This window comes from Dendrobates tinctorius, unplaced genomic scaffold, assembly GCF_039654945.1.
Source record: "Dendrobates tinctorius isolate UK_male_01 unplaced genomic scaffold, ASM3965494v1 ptg000051l, whole genome shotgun sequence".
Taxonomy (NCBI): domain Eukaryota; kingdom Metazoa; phylum Chordata; class Amphibia; order Anura; family Dendrobatidae; genus Dendrobates; species Dendrobates tinctorius.
The window spans coordinates 17,289,663-17,311,988 of record NW_027361719.1 but is presented as its reverse complement, the minus strand read 5'-3'; the positions used below and the strand labels follow the sequence as shown (position 1 = coordinate 17,311,988).

The 22,326-nt window shown below is 40.9% G+C and overlaps 1 protein-coding gene across 9 annotated transcripts in view; it reads right to left on the bottom strand.

The window, feature by feature from the left end:
* Positions 1 to 11,702: 11,702 nt before the first annotated feature.
* R3HDM2 (R3H domain containing 2) overlaps positions 11,703 to 22,326 on the bottom strand; it is a 189,193-nt gene continuing 178,569 nt past the window's right edge. For all 9 annotated transcript variants that reach the window (XM_073576836.1, XM_073576838.1, XM_073576831.1 and 6 more), the window contains 5 exons: positions 19,910 to 20,079; positions 19,366 to 19,510; positions 19,192 to 19,289; positions 13,612 to 13,690; positions 11,703 to 13,524 (listed from right to left, as the gene is read on the bottom strand). In XM_073576836.1, the coding sequence (XP_073432937.1) occupies positions 13,175 to 13,524; positions 13,612 to 13,690; positions 19,192 to 19,289; positions 19,366 to 19,510; positions 19,910 to 20,079 (842 nt within the window). In that variant the 3' untranslated portion in view covers positions 11,703 to 13,174. The remainder of the gene's footprint in view (positions 13,525 to 13,611; positions 13,691 to 19,191; positions 19,290 to 19,365; positions 19,511 to 19,909; positions 20,080 to 22,326) is intronic.

Below are 22,326 nucleotides of genomic sequence, written 5' to 3'. Positions count from 1 at the left end.
ACAGCAGCAAGGCAGGAACAAGTACAGATACAGATGCATAAAAGGCATTACATTGACAGTAGGTAGGTACATATACGAAAAAAAAAAAAATGTAACCGGACTGTCACAACTTTGGATCTATCAGTTCTCTGTTTGGGTCGTTCTCCGTTTTGGACAGTGCTGGTTATACAGCCTAACTGCAGCAGGAAGGAAGGACTTTCGATAGCGCTCCCTCTCACATTTAGGATGAAGTAGCCGGTCACTGACAGTACTGCACATCTTTGTCACGGTCTCATGCATGGGATGGGAATCATCCCATGCATGAGACCGTGACAAAGATTTGCAGATTATGCTTGGAAACAGCACTCAGTGAACAGCCAGCTTCTTTAGCAATGATCTTTTGTGGCTTACCCTCCTTGTGGAGTGTCCTTATGGACATCGGTCGAGTCTGCAGTGTTCCCCATGATAGTGGAGCCTACTGAAACAGACTAAGGGACCTTTTTAAACTATTAGGAAGCCTTTGCAGTTGTTTTTCTGCTACTATAATTTACTGAGACATTGACATTTGGGTTTTTATTGACTGAAAGCCATAATCAACATTAACACAAACACTTGACATAGATCACTCTGTTTGTAATGACTTGATATGAGTTTCACCTTTTGTATTGAGGAACTGAAATAAATTAACTTTTTGATGATATTCTAAATTTAGTGAGAAGCACTTGTAAGTAGTCAGAGTAGAGCACAGGGTAAGGTAACCCCTTCCCTTCTGAGTTCCAGTTTATGGCTGCTACAAATAGTAGTTTTACCACATGAGGCATCATCATATGCCAGAGAAATTGCACAACAATTTGGGTGGTCCAATTACTCTTGCTTCTCTTGTGAAAATGAAATATTTGGCGATTTAGTAAGATTTTTGTCAGAATTTTTTTTTTTTCATGTTTATGGCTCAACGATATAAAATTTTGAGAAGCACCTGTGGGCTTAAGGTGCTCACCACACCTCTAGATAAGTTCTTTGAAAGGTGTAGTTTCCAAAATGGGGTCACTTATGGGGTTTTTCACTGTTTAGGCACATCAGAGGCTTTGCAAGCACGACATGGCTTCCACTATCTACTTCAGCCAATTTTGTGCTGCAAAAGTCAAATGAAGATCCTTCCCTTGAGCCCTTCCATACGCTCAAACAGTAGTTTTCCACCAAATAATGGGTATCGGTGTACTCAAGAGAAATGGCAAAACAAATTTTCGAGCCCATTTTCTCATGTTCCCTTGTGAAAATGAAAAATTTGGGACTAAAGCAACATTTTTTAGGAAATATTTTTTTTTTCCTTCCACAGTGCTTTAAATTCCTGTGAACAACCTAAAAGGTTAATAAACTTCTTGAGGAGTGTAGTTCTTAAAATGGTGTCACTTTGATATTTTATGACACATAGGCCCCTCAAAGTGACTTCTATGTAATGTGGTCCCTTAAAAAAAAAAATTGGTTTTGTAAATTTCGACAAATGAAAAACTCACTGATGGAAAAATTAGAAGGGTTAAAAGCTTAAAAAAAATGTTTAAAAAACGACGCTAATGTAAAGTAGACATGTGGTAAATGTTATTTACTAATGATTTTGTAAGGCATAACTTTCTGGTTTAAGTGCATAAAAATTCACATTTTGAAAATTGCGAATTTCAAAATGTAAAATTTACATTTTTTATTAAAACAAATCTAAATCATATCAACCTAAATTTACCATTAACATGTCCAATCTGACACGGAAAACAAAACAATCTCAGTCACTGGGATATGTTGAAGCGCGCCAGAAATATTACCTCAAAGTGACACTGGTCAAATTGAAAAATTTGGCATGGTCAGGAAGGTGAAATCAGGCTGAATGGGTTAAACCAGGTATTTGTCTCCATATTACGATCTTTATTAAAAAAAAATATAAAATCTGATTTTCACACTGAACACAGGGGCTTTCTTAGGATTACAATGACAGTAACAAAACCACACACATTGGATACAACAGGATCCACTAATCACAATAGGCAACGTCACCTTTGCTAAGGCTCATTAGATTCATCAGTAGAAAAAAAAAATAGGGTCAGAGTCTGCTCATTGTGGATTGTACATTTGTTGCTTCTTGAAACACCATGAAGTTTGAGTCCCAAAAAGCCCAGTGTTCACCATGTTAATTGCAAGATTTCCATTTTTATTACAGATTGAGAGATGTATAAAAAAAAGCCAAAAATTAAGCCAATTCACAAAAAACTCATTTACACAATAGTTAATTATCCGATGATAGTTTCCCTTTAAAAAGTATTAGGAGAGCCATTTTTCATTTTTTTCCCTCTCCTTCTGCCAAGTCATAACTTTATTTTTCAGTCTACATAACAGTATGAGGGCTTGTTTTTTTTGTTTTTTTCAGGACAAGTTGCTCTCTTGAATGACATCATTCATTTTATCATGTGATTAACTGCGTTGAAATTGTAAAAGCAGTGCAATTCCACAGATTTTCTTTTCTTTAATTCACCATGTTCACTATTCTCCAGATCAGTACGAGTATGCAGATACCAAAACATGCAGTTTTTTTTTTTGTTTTTTTTTTTAAGTGGTGAAAAAAAAATTGGAACTTTGTAAATAAATTTTTTTTTGCTTGTGTTGCCATTCTCCAAGACCCGTAACATTTTCAATTTTTGGGATATGGCACTGTGTCTGCTAATTTTTGCACCCTGAGCTAACGTTTTTACATATACAATATCGTGCTAGATATGATGCTTTGGTCGCCTCCTGTTGCGGCAGGCAAAAAACTAAGTCTAACGTTTCAATTGTTTTTCTCATTACGCTCTTTACAGTTCAGATCAATTTATTTTCGTACTTTTACGAATGCAGTCATACCAAAATATTTTTTTTTTTTTTTTTTTTACATGGGACAAAAGGGGGGTGGATTTGTTTTTTTTTTTCACTTTTTACTGTATCTTAGTCCCCTTTGGGGGTGCTGAAACTGCGATCGTCTAATCGTTTGTAATTTTTACTATACATGGAGGTGTTGAATTGCTATGTGTAGTACAATCTGTTTTGAACACCAGCTAAATGCTGGCTTTCACAAAATGGTCATGACAAGCTTGGAGGTCTGCAGCAGATCCCCAGCTGTCATGGCAACCCATCAGCGCACCACGATCACGTCACAGGTCTTCCTACTTTGCGCATGTTAAATGATGCTGTCAGATTGACAATGGTATTTAACATGTTAACAGCCGCAGGTGGAGGCAGAGTATGACTGCATAATACAGCCATCATCGGTCAGGAGAGATGCGGGCTTGGCAAATAAGAACAAATCCTAAATTACAATAACCGTCACCTTGTTATACCGATAGAAACCTGTCGTAGAATGTTTGGGTAGATGCCTGTGAGCATGTGCAGTAGGAAGCTCCGCTGCTATCACCTGGAGATTCTTATAATGTTCAGAACAGTAGCACACAGACGTGTGAGCGGCCTCTTCTTACCGCCTGGAACCTCCGGTAGTGTTAGTGGAGCACATCTTCCTACATACGGAGGGTGGATTTTTCTGCTGCACATGCTTCACTCATTTTAATTCTATAGTGATGACGGCACTAGACAAAACAATTGTGATAGGCTAATTAAATGTATTTAGCAATTTCTATATAATGACTTTTGTTTTAGCCATTTTCTATACTCTGAGATCCCCTTTAAGCAGAGATCTGTAGGACCATGGAAACATGGCTCTTTGTTAATACCATTTGCAGCAGTTTAATCCTTTAGTGGCCAGGCCAAATTTTTCAAAAGAGACGTGTCACTATGTGGCAATAAAATCTCAGTGATTTTAAGATTTTTGGGGGGGACATATTATATTTTATGATAACAGTGAAGTTACAATGTTTTGCATTTCATTAAAAAGTAAGAAATTTGACAAATTTCTAAAAATAATCAATTTTCAAATTTTGTATAATTATCCCTTTAAGCCAGACAGTCATACCACACAAAATAGTTAATAAATACAATTTCCTTCATGTCCGCTTTGTAAAATGTCCTTTTATTTTGTTTGGATGTTTGTTAGAAGATTTAAAATTGCAGTAGTAATTGTTCATTTTTTTCAAGTAAATTTACAAAACTTATTTTATTTTAGGGACCTATTCCGTTTTCAAGTAACTTGTGGGAGTCCTATATATTGGAAACCTCTCACAAAAGTGATACCATTTTAAAAACAGCACCCCACAATATATTCAAAACTGCTGTCAGATACAGGTGCTTCTCACAAAATTTGAATATCGTCAAAAAGTTAATTTATTTTAGTTCAATACAAAAAGTGAAACTATGTATTAGGCTGGTTTCATACTTGCGTTCTTTTGCGCAAAAACTCATGCGTTTTTTTCCTATTCTTTACATGGGTGTGCATACACATGCGTTTGTATGCGCATGCGCTTTTTTTGTAGTGTGCGCTCGGGCGCACAGAATGCACTCTGTTGCATTTTTTGTGCGTCCGACTTCCCCCCCAAAAAACGCATGCGCACGCAATGCGTTTTTTTTCACCCAAACACCCATTATAGTCTATGGGTGCGTATTAACATGCGCACGTCAGCGCAAAAAAATGCATGTTTTCTTTTAAAAACGCGTGCAAAGCCGCAAAAAACGCTCAAAAACGCATGATGCGTTTATGTGCGTTTGTACTGCGCACGGTGCGCAGCGCAAAAAAACGCAAGTGTGAAAGTAGCCTTAGTCATTAGAGAGTGATCTATTTCAAGTGTTTATTTCTGTTAATGTTGATGATTATGGCTTCTTCAAATGAAAACCCAAAAGTCATTATCTCAGTACATTAGATTAACAAAAAACACCTTCAAAGGCTTCCTAAGTATTTAACCTCTTCAAGACCGCAATACGTATATATACTGACCTGAGATATAAGAGAATATCATCCCCATAAAGGTGACAATCCAGCAGTTTTCGGCTGTCCACTATATCTGACAACTTGCCGTATCACAAATTATCGGTGTTGACACCGTCCATATCTGTTTAACCCCTTAGTTGCTGCTGTCAAAAGTGACTACATCAAATAAATGGTTAAAAGATTGTGGGGGCTTGCACTTTAATCTAATTGACACACCGAGATCATGATTGTGTGGTCCTGATGTTTGCCATAGCTGTTCATGGCCAAATAGCGGTCAGTTCAGAAGTTAGCGACATTTAGGTGGTAAACAAACAATTTTTCATTCCGGCTATACCACTTTGCATTAATTCCTAAAAATCACCTGAAGGGTTAATAAACTACCTTACAGCGGTTTTCAATATGTCAGGGGGTGCGGTTTTTAAAATGGTATCACGTTTGGGGTTTTCCAATATATAGCACCCCTAAAGTCACTTCAAACCTGGATAGGTCCCTCAAAAAAATAAATTTTGTAAATTTCCTTGAAAAAATGAAAAATTGCTGCTACATTTTTAAACCTCCTAAAAGGCTAACAAAATAAATTACAGTATAAAAAATTGTGCTGATGTAAAGCCGACATGTGGGAAATGTGGTTTATTCATGTTTTTCTGTGGTATGACTATCTGGATTAAAGGGATAATCAAAGTTTGAAAACTGCAATTTTTTTTTACATTTTTGTCAAGTTTCTGATACTTTTATAAATAAACACAAAACATTTCAATCTAAATTTACTATTATCATAAATTATAATGTGCTGCGAAAAAACAGTATCAAAATCACTGGGATTTGTTGAAGCATTCCAGAGTTATGACCACATAAAGTGATATTGGTCAGAATTTAAAAAATTGGCCTGGTCACGAAGGGGTTAAAAAGGTCCCTTAGTCTGTTTTAGTAGGCTCCACAATCATGAGGAAGACTGCTGACTTGACAGATGTCCAGAAGGCAGTCACTGACACACTCCACAAGGAGGATAAGCCACAAAAGGTTATCGCTAGAGATGGGCGGACACCTGGATGCTGTATCCAAGCATATTAATGGAAAGTTGAGTGGAAGGATAAAGTGTGGTAGAAAAAGGTGCACCAGCAATCGGGATAACTGCAGTGCAGCCTTGAAAGGATTGTTAAGAAAAGGCCATTCAGAAATTTTGGGGACATTCACAAGGAATCAACTGCTGTTGTAGTCATTGCTTCAGGAGCCACCACACACAGATGTATCCATGACATGAGCTACAAGTGTCACATTCCTTGTGTCAAGACACTTTTGACCAATAGACAATGCCAGAAGTGTCTTACTTGGGTCAAGAAAAAAAAAAAAAAAAAAAGAACTGGACTGTTGCACATTGATCAAAGGTGTTGTTTTCAGATAAAAGTAAATTTTGTATTTCATTTTGAAACCAAGGTCCCAGAGTCTGGAGGAAGAGTAAAGAGGAGCACATTCCAAGCTGCTTGAGGTCTATTGTGACATTTCCACAATCAGTGTTGGTTTGGGGAGCCATGTCATCTGCTGGTGTAGGTCCACTGTTTTATCAAGACCAAAGTCGGTGCAGCCATCTACCAGAAAATTTTAGAGCACTTCATGATTCCCTCTGCCGACAAGCTTTATGGAGATGGAAATTTCATTCTCCAGCAGGACTTGGCACCTGTCCACATTGTCAAAAGTACCAATACCTGGTTTAAAAACAAAAGTATCACTGTGCTTGATCAAGGCCAGCAAACTCGCCTGACCTTATCCCCATAGAGAATCTATGGGGTATTGTCAAGAGGAAGATGAGACACCAGACCCAACAATGCAGACAAGCTGAAGGCTGCTATCAAAGCAACCTGGGCTTCCATAACATCTCAGCAGTGCCACAGGCTGATCGCCTCCATGCCACGCCGCATTGTTACAGTAATTGATGCAAAAGGAGCCCCGACCAAGTATGGAGTGCATTTACTAAACATACATTTCAGATTTGAAAATCATTTATCAAGCTGGTGTTATAAAGTATTCTAATTTACTGAGATAATGACTTTTGGGTTTTCATTGGCTGAAAGCCACAATCAACATTAATAGAAAATAAAATACTTGCAATAGATCACTGTTTGTAATGACTATATAAAAAGTGAGTTTCACTTTTTGCATTGAAGAACTGAAATAAATTAACTTTTTGATGATTTAGTGAGAAACACCTGTAGTATGTTAACCCTTCAAGTGATTTTCCGGAATTAATTCAAAGTGGCATATAAAGAACAAAAAATATTTTTATCATCTAAATGTTGCTTATTTCTGAACAGGTCACTCTAGCTGGCAGAACCTTAGGTCATTATTTGGCTGTAAATTGCCATGGCACCCATCAGGACCCCATAATAATGATCACAACATGCCGATGGAGGTTAAAGAGGGATCTCTCACACTCTTTGGCATCTAGATGGTAAAGAGTCACTTCTGACAGCATTTAAGGGGTTAAACAGTCATAGTTGGTGCCAACACAGATTGTGACTAATGGAGCACGGTGTCAGCTATAGTCTACAGCTGACAGCTGCTGCATTTTCACCCATCGAGGGACACTATTCACTCTCATCGCAGGTCAGTTGTGTGTCTTATTGGTGGTCACTAGTGATGAGGGAATGTGCTCGAATAAGATGTGATCTGAGCATGCTCATATGGTAACCGTGTGTGTTCGGCGTGCTCCAAAAATATGTTCCGAGTCGGGTGTTCGACATGAGCATATTATTCAAGTATGTTAAAGTAACTCAGCACACATGAGCATGCTAAAATAACATCTTATCCAAGTGTTCGCTCATCACTAGTGGTCACTATTGGTATATAAATATATATATATATATATAGCAAAACCCCATCCAAGTGTTGTGAGTACATGGTCACAGCAGCACATTATTTCAGGAGAAGGGTCAATATAATGGGAGGCACCGACACTTAACACCTGTAAGTAAAGTTAACAGTGGTGATAAAAGGATAGGCAGATTAATATACCACTTTCTTTGATCTTGTATCAGAGTGCAGTCATTTAATATGTCATTAAAAGTATTCATTGTGCTGATAATACAAAATCGCTTTATATTTACAAGGCATTCAGCTGACATTTTTGCAGATTTTGTAAATGTGCACACAACTTTTTTTTACACCACAAACCACCAATATCAGGTAAGACCAGTTAACCATTGGAGAAGAGAAATTAATGGCGAGCTCTTGCATACAGGTGATGCACTCATTCTATTAAAGCGGTGTTACAATTCCACACAACTCTGCATCTGAGGGTCTACATAACGCAACTGGGTGCCTGAGGTCTAACACTGCAGCAGTGCCAATCATTTCTGGTCTCATGCCCAGGTTTTCTTGGACATTCACAAGTGCTTCTCACACCGACCCTATATAAAAACTCAGGAGATCTGTAAGCTCTATGTACGGTAAATAATTGTGACATATGACCAGGCTCGCTAAGTGACAATTTTGGAATATATTCTAAAATAGACTCCCAAACTTCATACTCCCAAGAGTCTCATATCTCAATACCCGGCACTGCCGCCAGCACTGGGGACCGTAGCGCTTAGCTGCAAAGAAATACATGCAGCCGCACACTCCGGTCCCGAGTGTCGGTGGCAGTGCCGGGTACTGAGGTGCGAGTTTCTCGCAAGTGTGACCCCAGCCTTAAAAGGAGACTGGCAGTCTATGACAATTACATGCATCTAAAGGAGTCATGGTAAAAGGATTTATTAGTCAACAGTTCCAACTGTGACTCCTAAAGGCCAAATTTATAGATTCTAGTCTTTACAATACAACCTTAAAGGGATTTTCCACAACACTTATACTGATGACCTATCCAAAGGATAAGTTATCAATATGAACTCAGGAGAGGAGGGCAGAGATCGATACACAACAAAAGCCACATCAAAGTTGAACTGCGCACCCAAGTTTGGTTTGAACAGTTATTTTGTGCTAACAGCTTAAGTTAAAGAATGACAATGCTTCCCAAGTGCCTATCTGGCCTTGGTTTAGTGCACTCTTGCAATTCAGTGACACGAGAGGTTTGCAGTGTTCTATTTGTCCTTATGAGCTACAATTGATAGTACTGATTAACAACCAAAGGTTGCCGTTTGTAACAGAAGCGTAGACCAGAATCACTAAGTAACTTTATAATCTGCTTTCCAATGTGATTAAACTGAATAGGGTGAATAGAAAATGTTAGTTTAAAAAAACATTTATAAAATATATCCATTTGATGCAAAGTATTTGCTTTAGCACCGATGAATGTATTCATAAAATTATGCATATTAGAGTTGGTGCAAATTGATCCATCGGCCACTGTATGGGAGCCCCAAAAAACACCTCTTACCAGCCAGCATCTGTGGCTCACCTTCTGATTAGTAAGCCTGGTACAACATCACATGTATACCAAGCAACATTGATGACTTGACGCTAAACTCGCTAATCAGAAGATGATGAGCCATAGATGTTGACACGCATTATTCGGTTCTCAAGTCTCCCGTCTAGTGGCCACAGATCTAGGACATGGCCAATGGAGCAGATCCTGCGAATCGATCTGCACCAATTCAACTGCACACTAATATTGAGAATACGCACCTAAACAATTCAATGAAGCACCATTAGGAAGGATGTTATACCATATTTTTTTTCTTTTTAATATTATAGTAATATAATTGAGACTATTAAGACATCATGTATTGAATAAGATGTAATTTGGCCTTATAGTGAGACTCGATAAATTATATAAAATTAATAACTCGCCTAACTCCTCTAAACAAAATACAGCAAATTTACATACACCCCCTCCATGCTGGAGAATTTAGGTTGATTTGCATACAGTTAGGTGATTACTTGCTTACATGGGTTGTACAGGAATACATTTACTTTTTTATAGTCAAAAGGCTTGCACATGTTTAAAATAAAAACACCCCGATACCCAACCTCTTCAGGCCCATTGCAGGTTTCCAATCGCTGCTCTGGTCTGTGTGTACTGGTGACCTTGGCAATATCATGACTACAGCACGCTGCAGCCAATCATGGAGGTCAGCGGCTCCGCAGACGGCATGAGCTCAGTGCTTGGCTGTAGCAGTGATGTGCGCTTTAGCCATGTCATTGCTGTGGACAGTAGACAGACCAGAACTGCAGAAGAATGCCCGGAGAGTATCATAGTGTCTATTCTTAACTGTGCTCCATCCTTTAGGATAAAAATTTGCTCCACAAAGGAGGTCAGAAAACCCAAGCTCTTTGCCCCATTTAACGCTTATCTTATGCATTTTACTTGCTTGTAATACAGCACCATTAAAGGGGTTGTCAAGGACTTTTTTTTTTTTAAACTACATGCCTAAAAAGGAACAGGCAGGCAAGTTGCTAAATCACTTGCCTGTTCTACCTGATGCCGATACTGCCCAACACCAACAGAGCACCTCTTCCTCATCCAGGCTGCTCTGTCCACAGGGAGTGACTGCCGATGTCATGTTGATTGACAGTCAGCCCCCAGCAGTTAGGCCAGCTGTCAATCAGCGTGACACTGGTAATCATGCCAGCCAATAGAGCAGTTCACATTAAAATAGGTTCCCAGTAAAGAGAATCGTTATATATGGAGATGGATCTTATTATGCACCAGTCCACACCTATTTTCTATTTTGAAGTGACGGTCAGTCTTATTATTAGTCACTGGAGCAGAGGGGAAGACAAGCAGCTGCTCTATTGACACATCATCGGAAGATGCTGAATGGCTGGCAGGAGCAGTCAGTGACTACTCTGAGCCGGCAGAGATCGGCACAGGGTACAACAAGTAGGTAGTGAGATAAAAATTACATGACTGTTAGTTTGACTCCTTAATGACCTATTATGCGTATTGTCCGTCATAGGTCACCTCCCCCTCTTTGGTGCAGGCTGCGATGAGCCCACACCTTTTCCGGTACATGACAGCTGATCTAATCAGCTGATGTGCTCTTAATAGCCGTGTGTGGAATCGCGATCCACCTGCGGCTCTTAACTAGTTAAATGCCGCTGTCAAATTTAGCTTGCGCAAACCGGATGCGTGTCTTAGCTCTGCCCATCAGCGCCTGTGTCACATGACCACCGGTCGCAAGAGGTTGCCATGACAACCCGGGGTCTGCAGGAGTCCCCTGTGGTTGTCTTTGCCGAAATGCTATGAGCATTTTAGCTACACATAGCAGGGCTATGGTGTCAATAAAAACGTCAACTCGACATGCAAAAATAAGTCTGCACCCAGCCCCAGATCTCGAAAAACGTAGATGCTACAGGTCTCGGAAAATGGGGGATTTTTTTTTCACCACTTAAATAAAAAAAAGAACCTATATATGTTTTGTGTCTTACGAACCCGAAATAATCTGGAGAATCGGAATGGCAGGTCAATTCTAGCATTTAGTGAACATAGTAAAAAGAACAAATTGTGGAATTGCACTTTTTTGCAATTTCACCGCAATTAGTCCCCCACCCCCCCTTTTCCAGTACACTAAACAGTAAAAGTAATGGTGTCGCTCAAAAGTACAACTCGTCTCGCAATAAACAAAGCCTCTCATGGCCACCTTGATGGAAAAAATAACAAAAGGTATGGCTCTGGGAAGAAAGGGAGCAAAAAAAAAAAATGGAAAAACAAAAACGGAAATACCCCTGGTCCTTAAGAGGTTAAAGGCCCAGTTAAAAAAATAAAATAATCCCAGATAACCCCCTTTTACGGAGAAAAAGAAGGGGGTTTTGGAATATACAACTGTATTTTCTCCAAGTTTGAGATGATATTTCCCAGACATTAAAGTTATTGTCCTTTGCACAAATAAAGCCAACATTGGATAGGTTTTTTTTATTAAATAAATGCACTCAAATACAAGACCTTCTTAAAATATATTAAAACAATATATTAAATTTATTTGCCCTGCTTTTTCTTCATCAATAAAAACGTTTATATAAAGTATATATATATGTTATGAATTTTACATTATTAAATTTCATTTTACGTGTGTTGCATGCAGGTGAAAAGTACGACTTTTTGCGTTCTTCGAATTTCGGTTCACTAATTTAGTGAATATTGTGGTATTTTGTTGCACTGTGTTCAGGTGCCATCAGGAAACGTTTTTTTACAAAAAGATTTACATTTAAAAGTAGTTTCAGTGTTTGATAAAAACTCGACTATATGACGCAAGTTTCCTCTTTGTCACACAATAATAACCTATACCTGTATAGGATATAGACTTAATTACAGAATCACCTGTGAGCAGATTCAGAATTGTAAAACGAATATAAGAGTGTGCGGAGTGGATTATGGCATGCAGCATAGTAATGAGAAAATAACACCAAGTTACATAACACAATATAAATCTTATTTTTTTTCTTTTTTTTACCAAAACTATAAAGAAAGGGACACACTTTTAATGTGACACATTTTTTTTTACATATTTAAAAACAAAATTGGATTAAATAAAATTTACAGTGAGTACAGCCCATTTGTGCAAATAAATACCCATGTTAATGTACTCTCACAAGCATAAAAAAAAAATTTAAAAAAAAAGGGAAAAAAAATATACAATGTCCAGGACAATCAACTCCAAAAAAACATAAAAAGGCAAGTTTTCCACTCAGGGCCGAAAAAAAAAAAAAAAGTTACCATCATTCTGTTACCATATGGCAGTTTTATACCCGCTACAGAGCATTTCAGCTCACGATCAAAAAATGGGTTATGTCTATATGAAAGTACCGCAGAGGAGGGAATCAAATGAGGACGAAAATATGATATTGTGGCATTGTGTACAATAATTAATATATATATATATATATATATATATATATATATATATATATATATGCACATTTTAAGGGGATGAGAGTATGCATCTCAATGAGAATGTGCAAGAAGCACAAATTGATAGGCATGGTGACATGGAAGAAAGTGAATTATGAAAGTAAAAGAAAAAAAAAAAAAACAAAGGCGTGGGAATAAAACAATGAAAGGAGAAAAAGGGAGAGCAGCAATGCAGCTACAGTTACATGGTATGGGTGCTGGACAGTGAGCCAGGAGGTTGGCCGATAGGGGACAAACAAGAGATGTACAACTGTAAAGGGAACAAAAAAGTGCACAGATAGTGGAGTTAGAAAGAGAGAGGCTGTAGTAAGTCCAGTGTGCTTCTTTTGGGGCGGAAAAGGAAGAGAGGAAGAACTGTGATGGAAAGAGAGGGAGGGGGAGAGAAATATTTTATTCCTCCAGGTCTTAGAGGCAGCCCTCTTTTCTCTTTCCTCACATCTTCCCCCACCCATCTTCACACGCTATTGCGAGCTGGCACGTTCCAGTATGCGCAAATCATAGTTCTTTTTGATACTGCGCAATTTGAAGCGGCTGAGCGGACTATTTTGCTGCACGGAGGCGTTTTGTGCTGCCATGGTGCTAGGGAAGACTGCCACGATGGTATAAAAGGCTGCCAGGTCGTTGTTGTGAACTTGGCGCCCATTCTCTGCAGGTCCATTGTGGTCACTATTAGGTCCTGGGGCATGACCCTGAGTGTCCCTTAGCCACTGTATTTTGGCCCCAGACATTGCCAGCTGTGTAAAAAGCTTGCCTGCTTCTGCTCGTGTGATGCCCTCTGGGAGGTCTGTGATTTCTAGGACTCTGCCAAGGACTAAAGGAGAGAAAAGGGAAGAAATGTTAAGATGTAAAAAAGGGAATCATGATATCTATACCAGTTATAGAATTCAAAATGACTTGCCTATGTCTGCTGTACCCAAGTCTGTAGATGCGGACTTCAGAGCCTGCCTTTTACCTCGGTTTCCATGTTTCATCCCTGTCTGTCCATTCAGAAGGATATGGTGGAAGAAGAAAGTAACCATGAGACTCATATCAATTATCAGTGTCTAAAATATCTCTAAACATCACTAAACCAAACAGATGTACTTACAAACGTAAGAATTCAAAGAAAAGAAATACAATGTTAATGAGTTTCCAAAATATGATCACCGCACCATTCAGCGTCTATGGGACTGATAGCCTGAAAGTGCACGCTCAACGTACATAGGAAACCTGGGACCTCTGCTCTCATCAATGGCTGTTTAAAGAAATAGTTCCCAAAAGATTTATCCTATTAATATACTGCAGTCATCATATTATAAAGCACTGTGTACATACATAATATTACACTATAAACTGTGCTCCAAATTATTATGCAAAAAGAGTTTAGGAGTGATAAGGTTAGAATTTTTTTGTTTGTCATTTAAACTCATTGATGGTGGTGTGTCAGGGCTCTTTATATCACTGAAAGCAATTGCAGATACCTGTGCAAATTAGTTTGGCAGGTGTGTCCAAATAAAGGCAAGACTACTTAAGAAGGCTGTTCCACATTATTAAGCAGCCTACATTTTTTTGCCAAAATGGGAAAGAAAAAGGTTGTGTCGGCTGCTGAGAAGCAACAAATTGTGGAGTATTTAGGTCAAGGCATGACTACAATCAACATTGCCAAGACACTTCATCGTGATCATCGCACAATCAGGAAGTATGTAGCAGATTCCCAGCACACACGTGTGCGTGCTGATAAGGAAAAATTGAGGACTCTTTCCAACAGGCAATTGCATCAGGTTAAAAGAGCAGTTGCAAAAATGCCTTGTCATAGCAGCAGACAAGTTTTTGAAGCTGCTGGTGCCTCCAACGTCCCCCGAACAACAAGATGCAGGGTCCTTCAGAGGTTTGCAGCTGTGTGAAAGCCATCCTGTCGACCACCTCTGTCCACTGCACACAAGCAGAAACAGCTCCAGTGGGCCAAACGATACATGAAGACTGACTTCCAAACGGTTTTGTTCACCATTGAGTGCCGTGCAACGCTCGATGGTCCAGATGGATGGCTTGGAGGATGGCTGGTTGATGGACACCCCATGAAAACACGGTTAAGGCGCCAAAAAGGAGGAGGTGGAGTAATGTTTTGGGCTGGAATCATGAGGAGAGAGATTGTCGGCCCCTTTAGGATCCCTGAAGGGGTAAAGATGAACTCCATAATCTATGTGGAGTTTCTAAAACAGCACTTCCTGCCATGGTTCAAGAGGAAGAACCGTGCTTTCCGCAGCAAGATCATTATCATGCATGATAATGCACCGTCTCATGCTGCAAATAACACATCTGCATCTCTGGCTGCTATGGGCATAAAAGAGGAAAAACTTATGGTGTGGCCACCATCTTCCCCTGACCTCAACCCCATTGAGAACCTCTGGAGCATCATCAAAAGGAGTGTCTATGATGGCGGGATGTAGTTCACATCTAAGCAACAGCTCTGGGAGGGTATTCTGTCCACATGCAAAACAATTGAAGCACAAACCATCCAAAAACTGACAAATTCAATGGACGAGAGAGTGCAGAAGCTTCTTTCGAACAAGGGGTCTTATGTGCAAATGTAACATCACCTAGAATAAAGTTTTGACTTGAAAACTGATTTCATTTTGTAATAAGCTGATAATGCTTATAATTTCACAATTGACCATTTTTTTGTTCAAAATAAAAATAAAAAGGTTGCAAACTCTGCTGTGCATAATAATTTGGAACATGCATTTTGAGTGTTTCTTATTTTTAAAAATATACTGTTTTCATAGGCAGTTTGTTCAAAAACATTGCAATTATACTAGAATATTAGATGACTGGAAAATAACAATGACTGCAATTCATATAAGTAATTTAGAGAAAATATGAGGAAATATTTTTTGCATAATAATTTGGAACACAATGTAATATATATATACAGGGGTTGGAAAAAATAATGGAAGCACCTGGAAACATCAACAAAAGTTAATTTAATATGGTGTAGGTCCACCTTTTGCGGCGATTACAGCCTCAGTTCTCTGAGGTATGGATTCATACAAGGTGTGAATTGTTTCCAAAAGGAATTTTAGCCCATTCTTCAGTTAAAACACCCTCCAGTTCTTTGAGCGACGATGGCGGCGGAAATCGACGTCTAACTTGAATCTCTAAAATCGACCATAAATGCTCAATAATGTTGAGGTCTGGGGATTGTGTGGGCCAGATGAGATGCTCAACTTCATTACAATGTTCCTCGTGCCATGCTTTAACGATTCTAGCTGTATGAATTTGTGCATTATCATCCTGAAAGATGGCGTTCCCCTCCGGGAACAGTGCTTGAACCATAGGATGCACATGGTCGCCCAAAATGCCTAAATAATCTCGGCTGTTAATTCTTCCATGATGGGATATCATTGGCCCGGCGGATCTCCACGAAATAGCACCCCAGATCATCACAGAACCTCCGCCATGTTTTATGGCTGGGAGAAGGCAGTCTGGATGGAATGCTTCTTTCGGCTGTCTCCAAAAGTACACTCAGCCGGAGGTCGGAAATAGGGTAAACGATGATTCGTCTGAGAACATCACGTTTCCACTGCTCGAGGGACCAATTCTGGAGGTTACTACACCACTCTAAACACTTGGAAACATTTGTCATTGAGAGCAGCGGTTTTCGAATTGCAGCTCTTCCGTGGAATCCAGATTTGTGCAGGTCCCGACTAACAGTTTTTGTGGAAACTGGGTTCTGTAGGTATTCATGGAGCTCAGCAGTGATTTTCGGAGCCGTGGTCTTGCGATCCTCTCTCACAATTCGCTTTAGAGTCCAACGGTCTTTCTCAGTCAACTTCGACTTTCGGCCGGACCTGTGCTTTGCTGCGGACGTTTTTCCTTCTCTTTTAAACGCAGTCATTACTTTGGAGACAGTACCTCTTGACACGCCAAGCATTCGGGTACTTTCTGTTACACTAGCGCCTGCCATACGAGCACCAACAATTTGGCCGCTTTGAAAATCCGAGAGGTCTACCATTGGTATCAGGGTCTCATCAATGTTCTTACAATTCTGCAAAACAAACAGTTAATTTACATACACATATCACATAACACAAATAATCAACTACAAAACATCATATGTCACGGTTTGCATGTTTATAACATGTTCGAAGATTATGATGCCAAAACGTTAGGTGTTTCCATTATCTTGTCCAACCCCTGTATATACACACACACACACACACACATATATATATAATTGGTCACGCTAATGTAGAGGTATCAGACTACAAGGGGCTGAATATAAATGCATGTCACAATTTTCAGATTCATATTTTTTTTTAAATATTTAGAAAACCATGAATCATTTCCTTTACACCTTACAAACACTTGCTACTTTGTGTTGGTACATCACAAAACATCCAATAAAATACATTTAAGTTTGTGGATGAAATGTGAAAAATATGGGGAAAAGTTCAAGGTGTATGAATACTTTTTAAAGGCACTATATACATAGATACATATAAGCACATACATACACTAGTGGTGTACACATTTGTAAACTATCAGTATATTTTTTACATTTTTTTTGCATTAAAAGGGTTATATCATGCGTGCAACCCATCTTCGTGCACTCAATTAGGGCATGTGCATGGCATTCATTGGCACAAGCGCCATTTAACACTACAATCCCATGTGAATGATGGAGCTACTACCAGTGGTCTTGATTTCGAGAAGAGTCCGATTTGAAGGAGAAACGACTAATACACCCATATATGAGAAACTCTTATAACTGCAATGCTCGCGCTCTGCCTGGTTGGCGCGAGCGTGGGGTTGTGGCCCCACTGTGCCAAAAACCAGACTACCTTGGTGTTCACTGGAGCCTCTGACGGTGAGGTCAGGCTTGAACGGCAGGTAGCTGCCAGGTACCACTCTAGGGTGGTGTCTGGCTGTAGCAGCTGATCCCACTGGGGGACGGAACTGGGCGACAGCCTCGACTGGCAAACAGGCAGGTGCACACGGCTGGTACTCTGGTGAGTAGGTGGGCACGGCTGGTACTCTGGTGAGTAGGCGGGCACGACTGGTACTCTGGTGAGTAGGCGGGCACGGCTGGTACTCTGGTGAGTAGGCGGGCACGGCTGGTACTCTGGGGAGTAGGCGGGCACGGCTGAGACAGAAGGGGCAGGAAGTGACTTGGGTAGGACAGAGACACGGAGTGGAATGAATGGTATATGGGAACCGGTAGGGACCTGTTCAGACTGGTTGAGCTGGAACCGATACAGAGAGGACAGAAGCACGGACAAGTATGAATGTTATATGGGAACAGGTAGGAGCTTGTTCAGACAGGAACCAGTTCAGACTAGAGGGCAGAACCGCAGGGTGCGGTGCAGGGCAGAACCGCAAGGTGCGTAGCAGAGCCGCAGGTTGCGGAGCAAAAAGAGGAGCAGAGCAGAACCACAAGGTGTGGAGCAAAGAGCAGAGCAGAGCTGCAGGGTGCGGAGCAAAGAGCGGAGCAGAGCAGAGTGCAGAGCAAAGTCGCAGGATGCAGAGAAGGGTGCAGAGCAAAGTCGCAGGATGCAGAGACCACAAGGAAACACACAGCGGGATAGAAAAGGCTACAGACAGGGATAGAAACGGACACAGGTAAAGGACTCAGTTCAGACAAGGTCAGGTGTGGGATAAGGTACAGGAATAGGACACAGTACAGACAAGGATGGACACGGGAACAAATGCAGGACAAGGATTCAGGCCTGAATGTGCAGCCCTCAGGGAGGCGGGAACAGAAGACACATAGCACAGTAACAGGTCTGGGAATGCAGCCCCCAGAGAAGGCAGACAACAGAGACAGGACCTGGCAACTCAGCAGCAAGGCACTGACAGAGAAATCGATGCTCAGGCATCCTCCAATGGGCGAGGATGCCTTAAGTACCTGAGGCCTCTTGGCAATTGACTGGGGACACCTTAGGAAGGTGCACACTGACTCTATAAGAACCAGGAAGTGCCGGTGCCGTCCCCCTATGCACACAGCCAGGAAGCATGCAAAGAGCAGTCAGGAGACAACAGGCACACAGTATGGAGCCGGCAGAAGACAGAACTCACAGCATAGCCTGGAGTAGTGAGTAAGTTGTTTTGTAAGGCAGGTGGGGATGGGAGGCCATGCAGTGATGCCGGCAGGGTTGTTGCAATAACTGAGATTTCATTTCAAGTCAATCTCATTTATAATGTAGTTATAAAGCTAACTAGTTTTCTTATAGGCCATAAAAGGGAATGTACGAAAGATGTTCTAGATCGCTTTCCAATGCCATTAAGTAAACAGATTTATAAGGTTACTCTGACCTGCAATAAACACCTGATTTGTGGACTATGCCAATATTCCTATGCGGTTTCCTATAGCATTAATTCTGTGCATCAAGAAAAACGTAAGAAATCAACAACCAACAGGTATGAAAAACCTTAAACATTTGCTAAAAATCAGGACACTGAATGTAACCATCAGCTTTATGCTACAATTTTAATAGCGTACCAGTTGTGTGGAGTAGGGTGGTTGACTGTGTAATAATGGGGGACAAACTGAAAGGTTGTACTGGAGTGGCTGTCCAAGCAAAGAGTACCGGCCATCGCCTGCAAGTAAAGGAGTGACAGGTTACTAGTGCACTGAAACCATACGTGTAAACAGTTAAATTTAATGTACATGTACCTTGTCCTGGGCCAACTGGTCGGGAAAACTGGGGGATGACAGATAATGGCGACAGTCCTGTGCAGACACTGTTGATGTTGGAGCCTGGAGAAGGTGTTGGAGACTGTGCTGGAGATGTAATAGGACTGTTCATAACGTTACTAGGCTAGAGTGGGAAAAAAACCACCAAAAAAAAACTCTGTTAAAGGGTTTGACAGGTTGAAAACCAAAAATAGCATGTACATGGATTTCCTCAAACTTCATTCAGAATAGAAAAGTGACAAAAATTTCAGCAACAAATCAACCACATGTAACACAAGGGTAAGTGTCCAAAGGAATTAGAAAAATCGGCAGTGTCTGTAAACTGCATTCTTCCTAGTGTGCCTCGAGTTAAGATTTGCAGCTGTTAGACTGCCTCAAATCATGCAGCCGCAGAGACTCAAACATAATATACGAGCACACCCAGAAACTCGGATGTCATCACTATTATCATGTACTTTGCAGTTTTGGGATATTATGCTGTAATCACTTTTCCATAAAACAGTGAATTATGCCATCTCCCTACCTGAGTGCTAGGATCAGATCCATACAGATGTTCAGGTTTCTGCCGTTGGTCAATACTAAAATATTTGCAGTGGTTCCACTGGACCATTGGTGGGTTTTGAGACGTTCCTTGAGGACCATTTGGTACATTCAACTGCATCACCACCACACCAAGACTTGAAGGGTTGACTCCTGTAATAGCAATGTTAAGTTACTGTAATCACATCAGCAATGAAAAAGACATATAAGAATATAAAATTTACATGAACTCTACATTTTAGGTAAAATGTAAAGGGGAAGTAACATATAATCCATAGAAAGAACTAAATGTTCCCTCTTCATCTCTCAATCTGTATTTCTTGTCTTTCAGGCAGATGGGGGACTATGATGAGAATTTCATTTTACGTATCCCAACCTTATTTTTAGCAATCTGTACATAAAATGACTCAAATGTTATTGAGATTCATTGTGACAGCTGACTGGCAGCTCAGCAGTTAGCCAGAAATGTACTGGAACACCGACAGAACTATGCAAAAAGGTGACCTGGATTCTTTGAGGATAAGTGATGATTCTGGGTACACCAGATAAATAAGTGACTAGCGGGTGGTTAGGGATAGTCACTTTTCTTCCAATTTTATAAATGGCAGCTGATACCCTTTCCATTGAATACAAACTGATTATATTGCATATATTCTGATGAAGAATTACCTGTTTTTTATCCCCATTTGATTCACGAACACAAAATTTTTTAATTCAAAACATTAAATATCTGATGCCCCTTGTGGTTCTCAAGTAGCAGAAGAGAGAGATTTTTGGTATTTACCGTAAAATCTCTTTCTTGGAGCCTTCATTGGGGGACACAGGTTACCATGGGTGTATGCTGCTGTCGCTAGGAGGAGGACACTATGCAAATAAGAAAAAAATAGCTCCTGCTCGGCAGTATACACCTACCGACAGGCACAAAGCAATCCAGTTGGTGCTAAAGCAGTGGGAGCAAGCACAACAAAAACTCAACCTATGTACCAACCCAAAACAACGGCAAATTGGCCAACACGGTACAACATTAAGGGAGGGTGCTGTGTTCCCCAATGAAGGCTCCAAGAAAGATTTTATGGTAAGTACCAAAAATCCCTCTTCTTTCTCGCTTCATTGGGGGACACAGGTTACCATGGGACGTCCAAAAGCAGTCCCAAGGGTGGGAAAGAAATGCTGAGAGAAGGGTAATTAGGTCGGCCGGTGGGAGACTGCTGCCTGCAGTATCTTCCTACCCAAGCCTGCATCAGCAGAGGCGTGAGTATCTACCTTGTTAAATCTCACGAAAGTATGGAGAGACGACCAGGTAGCAGCCTTGCAAACCTGCAAGGCCGAAGCCTGGTGACGAACGGCCCAGGAAGCTCCCACAGCCCGGGTAGAGTGAGCCCTCACCCCCGGAGGAGGCTGTTTGGACTGAACGCGGTATGCCTCCAGAACCGTTGAACGAATCCGAGTAATGGTGGATTTGGAGATTGGAAACCCTTTCTGACGACCTTCAGACGACAAACAGTGAATCGGACTGACGGAAGGAAGCAGTCCTAGCAAGGCAGACTCGAACTGCCCTGACCAAGTCCAACTTGTGGTGAGTTGGAGAGGGATACAGAGGAGAGATACAGAGGAGAGGACGATGTCCTCATTGATGTGAAAGGCAGACTACCTTTGGCAGAACGGAAGGAACCGGTCTGAGGACCAACCTTATCCAGATGTAAAATTAGGAAAGGAGAATGGCAGGACAATTCTGCCAACTCTGAGACCCTCCTAAAAGAGGTGATGGCGACCAGGAAGGCCACCTTCCACGAGAGGAGGGAAAAATAAATATCCTGAATCAGCTCAAAGGGCACACACTGGAGGACGCTCAAGACAAGATTTAGATCCCATGGATCAACCGGAGACTGGTAAGGAGGCGCTATGTGAGTGACGCCCTTAAAAAAAGTCTTCACCTGGGGAAGGGAAGCCAGATCCCTCTGGAAGAGGATAGCCAGAGCGGACACCTGACCCTTTATGGTACTGAGGGAAAGGCAGGAATCGAGACCTGTCTGTAGAAATCCAATAACGGAGGGAAGAGAAAAAGTCATAGGAAACAAACTGTTGTCCTCACACCACCGAAAGAAGGCTTTCCAACATCTTTGATAGATGCGTGATGATGTTGGTTTTCTTGCCTTAATCATGGTCTGTATGACTTTGCGGGAAAAACCTGCGTCTCTCATGACCGCGGCCTCAACGGCCATGCCATTAAACTCAGAGACCGAGAATTCGGGTGGAAGAGGGGCCCTTGCGATAGAAGGTCTGGAAGCCTCCAGGGAATGTCTGAGAGCATGTTCACTAGCTCCGCATACCAGACCCTCCGTGGCCAATCTGGAGCTACTAAGAGAAGGGGACTCCTTCTACCTTTATCTTTTTCACGAT